Source organism: Puntigrus tetrazona, chromosome 20 (assembly GCF_018831695.1).
Source record: "Puntigrus tetrazona isolate hp1 chromosome 20, ASM1883169v1, whole genome shotgun sequence".
Taxonomy (NCBI): domain Eukaryota; kingdom Metazoa; phylum Chordata; class Actinopteri; order Cypriniformes; family Cyprinidae; genus Puntigrus; species Puntigrus tetrazona.
Window position 1 is genome coordinate 5,657,040 of NC_056718.1, and position 13,226 is coordinate 5,670,265.

A 13,226-nucleotide genomic window follows, 5' to 3' on the forward strand; every position below is an offset into this window, starting at 1 on the left:
ATGTGTAAGTATATGCACCAAGGCTACATTTTTTTAAATCAAAAACAGAATAAAAAAAATTGTGACACATAACTACAATTCAATGTATATTTTATTCTATCTAGTAATGATGCTTTTATTTTGTCCAGCATCATTACTCCAGTCTTCAGTGTCACATTGATCCTTCAGAAATCCTTCTAATATGCTGATTTTAGAAAACATGAAAACCTTAGTGTCCTGAAACCAAAACCTAAGGCCTGGCAGTTTTTTATCCCAGCCCATCTGAATTTAGACATACATGAGGAGCTTCTGCGGGACTTAAGAAGATTACATAGATTGGAATAGTGTTAACTAAGACGGCGTTCCCCCGAGAACCCAGATGGAAGGTAGCTGAGGAGGGGGACCTCTCTGAAGTTCTCGATCTGTGTGGCAGAAGGCAGCTGAGGGTGGCCGCGCATTGCTTCTCTTTGTCATTGGTCCTTCACGGCCAGTGAAAGGGATCAGAGAACCTGGAGATTCGGTAATGGGGAGGCTATCAGCGCGGCTATCAAAACGAGGCTGGCACCTGGTTGGTTGATGGAGGACAGATGTCTGCACGCATGACGCAAAGGAGGCCTTTCTCCATCACTTGATTTTTACAACAGTCCAACGGAAATCAAATGAATTTTAAAAGGCAGATCACGACTAAAGCCAATTACAGAGTCAATCCCCATAAATATGAACAAAAGGCGAAGCGATTTCAAAGGATGCTGAGCTAGTTCTGTAACAATGACGTGACATAAATAGACTAATCTTTATTGAAACGACCTTTGCCTGCAATCTGAACCCAAGAGGGAGCTAAAAGCCAAACGGATCTTATCGGATAGCCCAAGTTAGGCTGTTTTGGCTAAAAGAGAAATCTTACAATTCTCCATTCACTGAACGCCCATCCCTAGCACTGATTTCTTTTTTTTAAAATTAGCCCGCATTGTTTTGACGTTACACATATCTTTTATTTAATATTGGGAAAGAAATACAGATTAATATGCCGCATTAATTTCAAGCCAAAGCATAAAACGACCTTCCTGTGGGTCACAAATAATAGCAACCACGGCCCTATAATTGTCCCGGCATCCAAGATTATTACTTTCCTTTCAACGCTAACGCAAACAAACTTTCCTCAGATGGCAATCTAACTTCCCTTCTGAGCAATGCCACTATATTCTTAACCTCAGGTTGCGGTGGCAGAGAGAATATCATTTGGGAAACCCAAACAAGCTGCCCAGGAAACATTTGACATGTTATGACTGTTAGCATTAGCACTGCGTGGAACAATCAGATATGAGCTGATAAAGCTGACATCATAAAAATAACAAGCAATAGTTGCATGTGGACAAACTAAAAAGAGCACACCAACAATAAAGGGACTTGTTTAGAGGATATCTAACATTTTTATGTACAGAAACGACAAAAACCCCCCTCTTTTTGTGAGTGACTTAAGATAATACTCTCACTTATATGAAAAGATGCATTATATTATCCCACCTAGAAATTATAAGGATATAAATTTATGGATGTTAAATACATTTACATGTGAAAAACTACCAAAGCAATCGGTATGGGTCAAAGACAAGACGTCCCATTTTGGTGGCCACATCAAATTAAATTTACTAAATATGTATATACACATAAAGCATATTAAATTTAAGTATTTAAGCATATCTGCTTTAATGTTTCAAAAAACATATGTCAAAATATGGGCGAAATAATGTTTCATTGGCATATTTTATGCAAAAATGAATTAAATTAATTAAATGCAAAACGCATTAAAATCTAGAAATATATATATTTTTAAGGCTTCTTTTAATAGAGACTTCAAAACAAACAGCATTTGTTTAAAATACAAATATATTTGTAACACTGTGAATGTCTTTACGGTCATATTTGATGTTAACACGTCCTTGCTAAATAAAACTATCTTATATAATAAATAACACTTACAGTATTTACAGTATTTACAATGTGGTGTAAAAAAAAAAGCTCTGATCTGTTCGCTACATTTCCTAAGCCTCGTCAAAAGTACAAAAGGGCATCGTGATTTTTGTTATTATGGCTCAGGTGGGTCTAGTTTCAGCATCGATAGCAAGATATGCAAAATCTACTGCAGAAATGTCACGAGTGAATGAATTATAATACAGCCATCTGTACAGTAATCCTACCTGATCCATGTCCATTGACAGCGTGATGTTTGTATTTCTCGATCACACGTTCACTACGCAGCTGCTGTCAACCTTGAACTCCATTGCGTCATCTTCTTTGAACAAGTCTCCTTCTGATTGGCTAAGACGACAGCAATTCAGTCGCTGATTGGCTGGAGGGTCACCGGCGTCGCTGTCAACACCAGAAAAACATGGCGGCTCCCGTCAGAGGCATGGCTGGATTCTCCAGCGTAGGAAATACAACTAGTTTTCAGAAAAAAACCCGCAGCAAACTAGTTTCTATCCCTGGTACAAGACCGTCTGTACAGAACGGACAGCTCTTAGTATCGTCTGGCGTCAGCTCGCTTGACTACGTGATTGGTTAGTACAATTAACTCGGTTTAGGTGGACGTGCACTATATTCATTTTTGCACTCAATTTTATCGTCTTCATATTTATTAGTAAATCCACAAAGACCTCCCCATTAAGAGACTTTTTTTCTGCACCACTGTCACTCTTAATGTATTCAAATAGTATAATATAAGACTGAGAAATGCCCCGATTCCTTTATTGAGAGTATATTAAAGATTATATTGTATAAAATATTTCAGCCCTGGGAGATATAGATTCCTTAATGGCTACTTTATCGTGGCATGCATACATTGTAAAAAGTATTCCATGACAAATAAGGGCTATATGTTTAATGATGATTCTGTTGATGATGATTATAATAATTATTATTTTTAGTTGTCTTTAATGGATATACTACACTGTATATATTATATAGCATGTATTACTATATTTCTAGATATTTCTATAATTCCGCAACTTGCTTATCATGCCCAAAGTGTATTGATTGCATCTAGTTTAAAATATTTTAATAATAATGTAAACCGTTATCTCGTAAGGAAAATGTTTGTTTTAATGCAGGTGTATGTGAGCTTTATTGATGAAGCTACAGGGATAACTTTGTCTTTGTAAGTGTATGATATTAGTTGTTTAGATTATTATGTTTTGTCATTAAAACATATGCACTGTTCTGTAGGTGGAGGCCTGGCAGTAGGAACTCTGCTGCTTGTAGGTAAGCAAAGAAGCAATGCCTTCATACTGTCATGTCAGTAGTTCGTTGAAGAATACATTTTTTCTGGGTATTGTTTTTGCACTCTTCCAATGTTTTTCCAATACCACAATGGGCAATAAAAATACAGGTAATACATTTGATACTCAAAAGAAACGTTTTCATTGGTGCACAGTGCAAAATCAAAGCCAATGAATCACGGAGGCATCCAACCAGATGTGCAAGCAGCGCAAGTGTGTGTGTATTATAGAATTCCTTTGCGTTTTAAGATGCGAATAATGATATAGTTGGTTGTGATTCTGCAAATTACGATTCATTAGTCTGATAGCTCGTTAGATGTGGCGGTGACTAATTGTGTTTTTTGAAATTCTGCTCATTCCTGAGGTTAACTGCGGTTTATTTGAGTAGGGACTTTAATTTTGAGGATGTTTTTGTTGCTCCTTTTTTTTTTTGAACATAGGGTAAAGACAGTTGACACTTTACACTTTTTTTGTTGTTGTTTTTGTTAATTAGTGAATCATTTTGATATGGCTCATCGTTGTCAAAACATAAATTCATGAGGATCTTGTATCTTTAAGGCCTAATTCCTATTCTTTGCATTCTTTTGTCATATTGAACTCATTCTTTCACATCACTGAAAGTGGATTGGTCATGGTTCTTTATGATGTACCGAATCTGGTCCAGGTCACTCATTTCTCCAACATGTGACCTACGTGCGTGTTAGGCAAAATGCGTTTTAGATTCGAAATAAATTATGTGCTTAAATTTCGCGCTTAGCTTTATCTAATTATAATAATTTTTGGGGTTTAAGTTGTTATTAACTTTAAAGTAAAGTGTGTAATTTTTGTTGCAAGATATGCTGAAGCAAATGGTTAAAAAAATGTTTTTAATCTAAACATTGCCTGTAATTGATTGGTTAAATAGATCCACCGTTTGAGCCAATTTTGCTTTGTTAGACTAGATGGAATTGGAAAATATTTTATAACTCTTGTGCAATTGGTTTCATTTTCTGCATATTCTATATATATTATAGAATAAATTATTTTAGTATTGCAAAAACAAAATATATTATTATTTGATGCAACAGTAATTACAATAAATGATAAAAATGTCCCCAGAGGTTGCTCATTTAATTCCGATTTGTATTACCGGTGCCATTGTGAATCAGTGGGACTCAGACGGCAAACATATGGAGCAAGGAGGGCAGAAGTGTTGACCCAGATTTCCCCTGCAGCTTTGAGTGACTGACTCACACACACACACACACACACACACACACACACACTCACTCCTACTGTCTTACACACATGCAGTAAAAGAGGCGCCCTCTCTTCTGTGCATCAGAAAAGATAGGAAGTCACTATGTCCCGCCTCTTGAGTGACTGATATGTGCCAGAGTCGTGTTGTCTCTACAGCAGAGCTATGCACCCCCAACACATCTCGTCCTGCCCCCGAAACACCCCCGCTAGGCTAATAGCACCCGCAGGTTTCATTTGTAAGGCACCATAGAAACGCCACTACAATAGGCCCCATCTCGAGTGGGCCCATCTGGGTGTCTTTGTCGGGGCCGCTGAAAGCCACAAAGGCCTGCTGACCTAGAAACACATCAATACGGGAGAGGGGAGTTCTTCCAATGACAAATTGAAGAGCTGAGAAATTGTTTTTTCCTTCGTTGGTGATGGAATAAGAGAGGCATCCAGGTTTGAGGACAGGAAATCCCTCTCTCTGTCCTGCTGAAAGCAGTCTGTGAATGTTTCTGAGCTGGCCGTTTCTATCACAGGAAGGTTTTTTTTTGGTAATTATATCAACTCTAAATCAATAAGGACAGTCATTTTGAAACTAATTGTATCTTTTTACTCAACAATAATGCATTAAATTGATCAAAAGTAAAAGTAAATAATTTGATATGGTTACAAAATATTCTATCTGTATTCATCAGATACACCTCGAACAAAATCTGATCTATTAAGAACTATTAATACAGGTTTCAACATTGATAATAATAATCCAATATCAGAATGATTTCTGAAGGATCATGCAATACATGCAAATAAAAAAACTATTATTTAATTTGTTGCAATGGCTCAATAATCTTTCTGTTTTTACTAAAAAATTGCATAAATTAGACTGAATAAATAAATCTTTGGTAAGAATAAGGAAAATCTCACAGTCCCCAAATTTTCAAATGCTACTGTAACTATTACTGAACATTTAATTTACACAATATGACAAAACGTTTTATGATTCAAAAACAGTACTAAGCACTAAGCTTATTTATATGTATTGTATTTTAATTTTTTTAATGTTAGATTGTATAAATCTATACTATTATGTCGTACAGTATACATTGCAAATAGTTTACATAAAAACATTTTTTTAAAGGAATAATTTTGAAAATGGTGAGTCATTTGAAATGCTTCACATGAGATATAATGGATAATTGAGTTTGATTACTAATCGCCCAACCAAGCAACTACCACTGGAATGAATTTGGGTAACACTTTATTTTAAGATCTCTTAAATAGTTTCTTTTTAGCATGCATGTTACCAGAATTATCTATTAGTAGTAATTAAGCACATATTAATGCATTATTTTACTGAAACGTATTCTGCGTCCCCAGTCCCACACAATACCTAACCTTAACAACTACCCTCTTAACTATTAATAAGCAGCATAGTTAATAGTGAATAAGTGTTACCTAATTCTAACTGAAATTGAAATGCTAACAAATAACCTTCTCCTTCAACAACTATTTTATACCTCATTGGCGCTTCTATATTTACAAAAATGTGTAAAACACAGTGATAGTAATGACATTTTGAAGGCATTGGTTATACCTCATATTTTTTTTCTATCTCAAACCTCAGAGCTGTGATCAGGTCTGGCAAGTCTTAGTCTGTCTGACTGCATCTAGTTCAGTCACTGAAGCTTCGTCGACTAAAGTTTAGAAGAACAAGTTTACGGATCAAGACAGCTGTTCTTTTCTCTTCTCCTCGGTTCATCTTTGTAACAGACACGCATGTACATTTCCTCCAAGTGTCATATTCACACTTTTCAGGTACAGTGTAGCTGCTCATGGATGCCCAATCTGTTACAGTCACTCTAGCCTCTTGCCATGTGGCATGCATCACGAAGCGTCCGGTGCGTTCGGCATCACTAGCAACCAGAATAAGCAGTTGTTTTCTCATTTCGTCTGAGGTTAGTCTTGTTTTTGTTCTCCGTGTTGGGGTAGTCACGGTATTGGATGTGATGGTGACTCTCTGACACCGGCGCTCATGTTTGGGTCGGTATACGTGGCATTGATGCTGATTCCTGTTCACAGAGGAGGACCGCTATGACGGCTACTCCCGCATGCTGCTCAAGTACTTCCTGGCGGAGGGAGTTGTGTGCGGACATGAACTCTTCCTGGCGTCCGCCCGAGATCACCCTGATGAGATCATGCAGGTATGAAGAAAATCGAATCAAGCGTTCACACTCTGCCTGTTTGACACTTTTTGGGTTCTGGGAACTCTAAATACATCAGAATCCATTATTTACAGTCGTATTGTTTTTATGTAACTAGTACCTGGCTCTCAAAACAATAAATGTGGAGAAATCCGTGTCTTTTTCAGTAAAGTGTTTTTCTCAGCACCGGTCAGGAACAGTGTGACTGAACGTGACACATTGTCTTTATGTGTTATTAAGACTGCTTTCTGTATCTAAGGACTCTTTCAAACTTTTTGGAATAGAATACCGTAGTCATGGCATTATTTTTTTCCTCTGCAGTTTATGCTTTGTACTTTCCAAATCTGCCCCACAATGCAATGCCCAATTAAGTAACCAAAAGTACTATGTGTAATCTATCATTTATTTAATTTTTTTTTTATTTGATTATTTTGACATTATTTGCATTGCTTCATTTTTCCCGTCTCGCTTCATTATTTTAGACATTTTTTTTGTTTTGAAATTATTCATATCTTTTTAGCTTCATTATTTGTTAAAGCACTTTATTTATTATTTATTATTATTTTATAAACCAATGTATTACCTAACATGAACAAACGATGAACAGTATTTTCTTACGGTATTTATTCATCTTTGTTAACGTTAAAAATACAATCATTCGTTGTTAGTTCATTAGCTCACAACAAAACAAACACAACTGATTTTAATAATACATTAGTAAATGCAAAAATTGGCATTAACTAAGATTAATAAATGCTGTAGACGTATTGTTCATTCTTAGTTCATATTAACTAATGAACCTTATTTGAAAGTGCTGCCAGTATTTTATAAAGTTATAAAAGTTTGCAAATACCAAATTTAACATAAGAATTATAATTTTTTTTGTTATTTATTAATCATCCACATCTTAATCGTTCACATATTATTTGGTTTATTATTTTATATATCATTTTATCTTATTTAATTAGTTTTATTTTACATCGTTGACAGAGTAAGACTGTAAGACATCGGTTTAAAGCAGTACACTAATATTATACACTTCTCCTTTCCCATCTAAGCTTTCGTAGGCTGATACGTGAATGTTTTCGTGCGAGAGCTCAGGGAGTTACCTGTGAGCGTTAACGAGTCTCACCTTAATGACAGTGGACAGGAGTTCCTCTCTCTCTGGCCCCTGATTGGCCCCCAGTCAACACAAGCTTAATGAGGGCCCACTGTTGCCCTTCAGACAGTTCCTGCATTGAGCTGTTATTTGTGAAACAGTCTCTGTTTTTTGTTATTGCATGGTCTGTATATTCCCCTGAGGAACCACCTTTTGGCATTTTTTTTGGCATTAACGACAGCATCAACCCTGTTGTTTAAATAACAGCTTTTAAAGTGTAGTACCATTTTGATGTGTTTATTCATATTTTTGGCCTTGTTAAAACAGGTCAGTCGTCAATTTCCCTTTTCACACTGAGCCCAAGCTACTGGCTTAAACTAGCTTTAGTTACCCAGATGCAGTGTAAAAAAAAATCTAGAAACGTCAATATCCAAACTCATTTAAAATATAGACAGCGTATTTGAGATCAAATGTAGACTGTGTATTTGATTTGTCTAATATAAAATGTAGTATTTGAATTGAGCTGGTTAATTTATACAGCCAACACACTTTTAAAATGTATTGTAATATTATTCCGAATATTTATTAAATTCTGTTGCAACATTAAATGCATCTTTATTTAAAAAAATCAAAAATCTAAATTGTTGTTGCTCTCAGTAGTTGTAGTATGTACATTAATCAATTAATGTTCTGTCTTTTCATATTTTTTTCAAATAGGAACTCCCTTCTCCAATCGTGGATGATGTTGCCGGCATGAAAATCGGCGAGGGTCAGTCTCAGCCAAGTGACCCAGAGAANCATCTGTAGGGAAGCCCTTTTATTTAGTAAACTATTGAGATATTAAATGATTTTAAAATGCTAAATTTACTGTATAACACAATGCCTGTCAACTAATAATCTAAAGGACCCAGGTTTACATTAAAGGTATAGTGATGACCTGCACAGGACAGAAATGTTTGTTATAATATTTATCCAGTAAACAAATACCCTTAAAATTACACACGCAAATGTATAATTCTTAGTTTGTCAAAAAAATACAAATGCATTGTGATTGGCACAAACAATATTAATCTTCATTGGTTCATTTGCATCAGGATTATTATAGTTAACTAAATATTAGAAAACGTATTTTATTTCTACTGGTTGCCAAAGCGTCATTTATCATTTTTTTTTGTTTATTTCATGAAATACTAAAATAAATAAAAGTAAATAATCTATAACTAATGAATAAAAGCTATACAAGTATATAAATAATGACCAAAACGCAATGCAGAATTATTAAAACTTTAAAGTTAAAGTGAAAAGAAATCTAATTCAAAATGTTAATAAAACTATAATAGTACACCAATAACACTGATTTGGATATGATGTAATCTTTTGCAGTTTTGTGAGTATGTTACACAACCTGTCCATGTCGGCATCAGTCTTGTCTAGTTTCAATGCCAGAATTTGATTTTCATTTGATTGGACGTACAACTTTCTATATCCACAATGAAATCTACGGACAGAATTTTTTCCATCCTTTAAAAACCTGACCCACCTCATTATTTTACTATTCTACCCATGCAAGATTATATGGCAAATTAGTCACATATTTTATATTCGCTTAACATTTTTGGAATGGAGAAGCACTTTTATCCGTGCTAAGAACAAGGGGTAGGAAAAACGGTGTCCTATAATAAATATATCAGTTCCTACCCACCCAGCGCCGTGAAAGGGCTTTCGCTGCTCACATTCACAGTTTAGGTGGATTACTCACGCTTAGCTGGTTATAGGTGGACTTAAAACCCAAGGAGACAGGAGGACATGGAGCTTCTATTCAACCTCGAGCCCTTTACAATGGACCAGCAGCCTCCAGCACCCCCAAATCCCTTCACAGCCCTCGCCGAGGCGTCCGCGCGCCCCTCTTTCTTCCGTTTTCAGAAAAGACCCCTCCTGCCAGCCCATAATCCAGATTGCTATGGAGATTAGGGGGCGCACTAGTGAGATTTCACTGCATTTTCAGACAACTTTTGCTCATTCTCTACCATTTTTCTCCCTTATTTTTTTTTTAGGATGTTTTCATCTCGTTTCCTTATTTCGTCCTCCCCCTTCCTCTTTTCTCCCCCCCGTCTCAGAAGGGATACTTACCCTCCTTAACCTTTATCATACCTCTGTCCTCTTCACAAAGCACCAGTAAATCTAGTGAGGGATTTGCATCCTAAACATATAGCGCCCCCCTGGTTTCTTGCTCTCAATGGAGACGCCAGATCAAAGTTCAGTCAGTCAAAACCCAATGCCGTAACGTTAAAGGGGTCGACCCGACCGGCCCACTAAACGAGGATGAGCGCCAAGCTGTCAATCTCCAAAGGAGGTGCTGGAACACACAAGAGTCGCTGATCCAGATCAGGAGAAGATTAGGGGCTCATCTCGCTGCTCATTAGAAACTGTGGAGCGAAAACCAGACCCCCTCAGAACCTGAGGAAACATCTGCCCACGTACAAGTGTGTTTTCCTAAGCCCAAGCGGTCAGACTCTTCAAAAAGTGATTACGTTCTCAAAGGCTTAACGAATCATCTGGGTTTCTTACAGTTTAACAATGGAGGAGCCGCCAGTGGTAGTCTTTTATATTCGTAACTTTTCTCGTTATTGTCTTGCGTAAAGAATGGTCCGTTATGGCTGCAGTCATCAATTCATAGATGAAGCTCTATGCACTACTGTTTAAGAGTCGGTCAGTACGATTATTTTTTTTAATTTATTTTGCTTATTTGTTTTGAAAGAATGCATAAAACTAGTGCAGCGAAAGATTTTGAAATAAATGTTATGCTTTCGATTTTTGAGCACAAATATTAGCAATATTAAAAATAAATTCTGAAGGAATGTGTGACTCAAAATGTTGCTAACAACCATAGAAAGTTTTTTTTTTTTTTAAATATATTAACGAAATAGTTCACCCAAAAATGAAAATAAGCCCATAAATGACTCAAGAATGAGAACGTAGGCCAATAATTGTATTGTTGTAGTAATTCTAAATGCATGATTAAATTATGTCTTTTACACCTCTAGAGAATAACTTTTGTGTTCTGTTTGCTGTCTTTTTATTTATAGAGTGCTTTGGCGTCATCAGTACGGTTTGGCCATTATTATGACGTGTCCAAGACCATGGAGCCTGAGCTACGTCAAGCAGCTAAATACCACAGTTTTTATCAGCTACAGGAAACGCCAGTAACCACAGAATCAAGGTAACTACAATTGTCCACTTGAATATCTGTTGGGTACTTCAAAGTAAATGTTTAGTTATGGTGAATATTCAGAATAAGATGTTTACATGCCCCAAAATTTGCATTGACGTTATGTTTGGCAAGATGTGCGCTACCATTCAAAAGTTTGGGGTTTGCAGAATTTTTTTTATGTTTTTTGTAAGAAGTCTCATGACTTCAGTGTTCAGTGTCACAATATGATTTCTAATATGATGGTTTGCTGTTCGATTAATTAATATTTCTTATTATCATCAACGTTGAAAACAGTCAAATATTTTTGTGGAAACTGAACGTTCTTAGAATCGAAAAGATTCACTTTTATGTGAAATGGAACTATTTTGTAACAATATGAAAGTATGCGCTGCCGCTTTAATCAATTTAATGCATCCGTTACTAAATGAAATTATTAATCGACACCAAACTTTTTGAGTTGTGCTGTATGCATATTTCATCTTTGAAGCAAAAGAGCGGTTCGAAGTTAGAAGTATTAAGAAGGAATATTCGACATCCAAATTTAAATGGAGCAGCTTGTCCTGCGTAAATATCTACATTGCCCTGACAGTGGTTTTATTATTACTCGTGGAAGTTCATAAAAGAATGCTTATGATTAGAGACAGCTTAACCAAACATTATAACCGAACACATGCATGACCTTCCGCACTTATCTTTAACATGCTTCCTTACTTCTATTACGATAAGTGCGTTAAGTATCGTCACACATCTCCAAGAAGAAAATGCTTTCTCAATGCTGATGTCATGTCTCTGAGGAGCACATCTGCAATTTCGTTTTATGGCGGGTGTTCAACCTAATAAAGGTTTTCGTAAAAACGTCTCTGCCGGCGCAGTGAGAGCCAGGCTTGAGGCTTCAATGGTGTTTGCGATGCCGTTGTTTTATGGTTGCGAGGGGTGCGCGTGTAGTGGAGGCAGGAGCTTTGGTTGCATTAAAGTCTACGGCACGGCCACAGTGCAAACAAATCAATCTGGAGCCCCTGGCTCACGGAGCCTCTCTCTGCTTTTAATGTCCGCAAACAAAAAGGTCTTCTAATTGTTTATCTGCATAACAGCACCATAGTGAAGGGGCTGTGTTCCCAAGCCTGTGTTTACTCGCATGAGTAAATGTGTTCCTGTGTGGCGATACTGTGTCCGCGGAACAGCTTGTGCCGCGGCAGCGCCGTGATGGATGCCGTGACCTACGTAGGTGTTGCTTTTGGAATTTTGCCGTCATTCCTTCCTCTGCCTTCAGTTTATTATCATTTTACGACGTGTTGTAATGGAATCATAAAGCTTTTAGCCATTAGCTGTTTTAGCACACCTTTTAGATGCGTTTCCGTCCCGTAGGAACATGGAGAGACTTTATTCCCAGTACTTATAGGACATCTCCAACCCAAAAATGAAGTTTCGGTTTTATGTGAACGCGAATATAGCAATATTGCGTCGCGTTGATTGTCGAGGGTACTGTGTAGCGGCTGTTTGTAATTGAAATCTTGTTCAGTTTGATCTAAATACAGACGAATCTGAATGTGGTAAAATTTNTGTAATGGAATCATAAAGCTTTTAGCCATTAGCTGTTTTAGCACACCTTTTAGATGCGTTTCCATCCCCGTAGGAACATGGAGAGACTTTATTCCCAGTACTTATAGGACATCTCCAACCCAAAAATGAAGTTTCGGTTTTATATGAACGCGAATATAGCAATATTGCGTCGCGTTGATTGTCGCGGGTTTAGTTATGGTGAATATTCAGAATAATATAATATGGTTATGGTGAATATTCAGAATAATATAATATAATTGTAATTGAAATCTTGTTCAGTTTGATCTAAATACAGACGAATCTGAATGTGGTAAAATTAGATTACGTCTGTTGTTGTACATGTCGTGGAAGTTTGGAAATTAAATGTAAAACTTTATCGGAAACAGATGAAGGCGACTGTTGTGCGTATTTCGGAAGATTGTAAGTGAAATGTCAAAGGTCAATTTGGCCCAAAAAATATGTATTGCAGCAGTTCAGAAATGAAGCGTCCAGTGATTGGCTCTAAAAGCTCAAACAGATTTATTCGGAACAAGATGTGAAAATTTTATTGCGTTGAATGAAATGAAAAGAAATGTCAAAGTGATTGGCACTAATATCTTGCTCCGTTTTATCTGAAATAGACGAATATTAATGTGATAAAGTTCTATGATGTTGTATATATTGTATATATCTTGAAA

General features: G+C 36.5%; 1 protein-coding gene across 1 annotated transcript in view; it reads left to right on the plus strand.

Moving 5' to 3' along the window:
- Nucleotides 1–2,347: 2,347 nt before the first annotated feature.
- LOC122324835 (elongator complex protein 4-like) overlaps nt 2,348–13,226 on the plus strand; it is a 29,362-nt gene continuing 18,483 nt past the window's right edge. The window contains exons 1-6 of the mRNA XM_043219522.1: nt 2,348–2,537; nt 3,202–3,237; nt 6,558–6,679; nt 8,496–8,581; nt 10,421–10,424; nt 10,865–10,998. Of these exons, the coding sequence (XP_043075457.1) occupies nt 2,369–2,537; nt 3,202–3,237; nt 6,558–6,679; nt 8,496–8,581; nt 10,421–10,424; nt 10,865–10,998 (551 nt within the window). The 5' untranslated portion in view covers nt 2,348–2,368. The remainder of the gene's footprint in view (nt 2,538–3,201; nt 3,238–6,557; nt 6,680–8,495; nt 8,582–10,420; nt 10,425–10,864; nt 10,999–13,226) is intronic.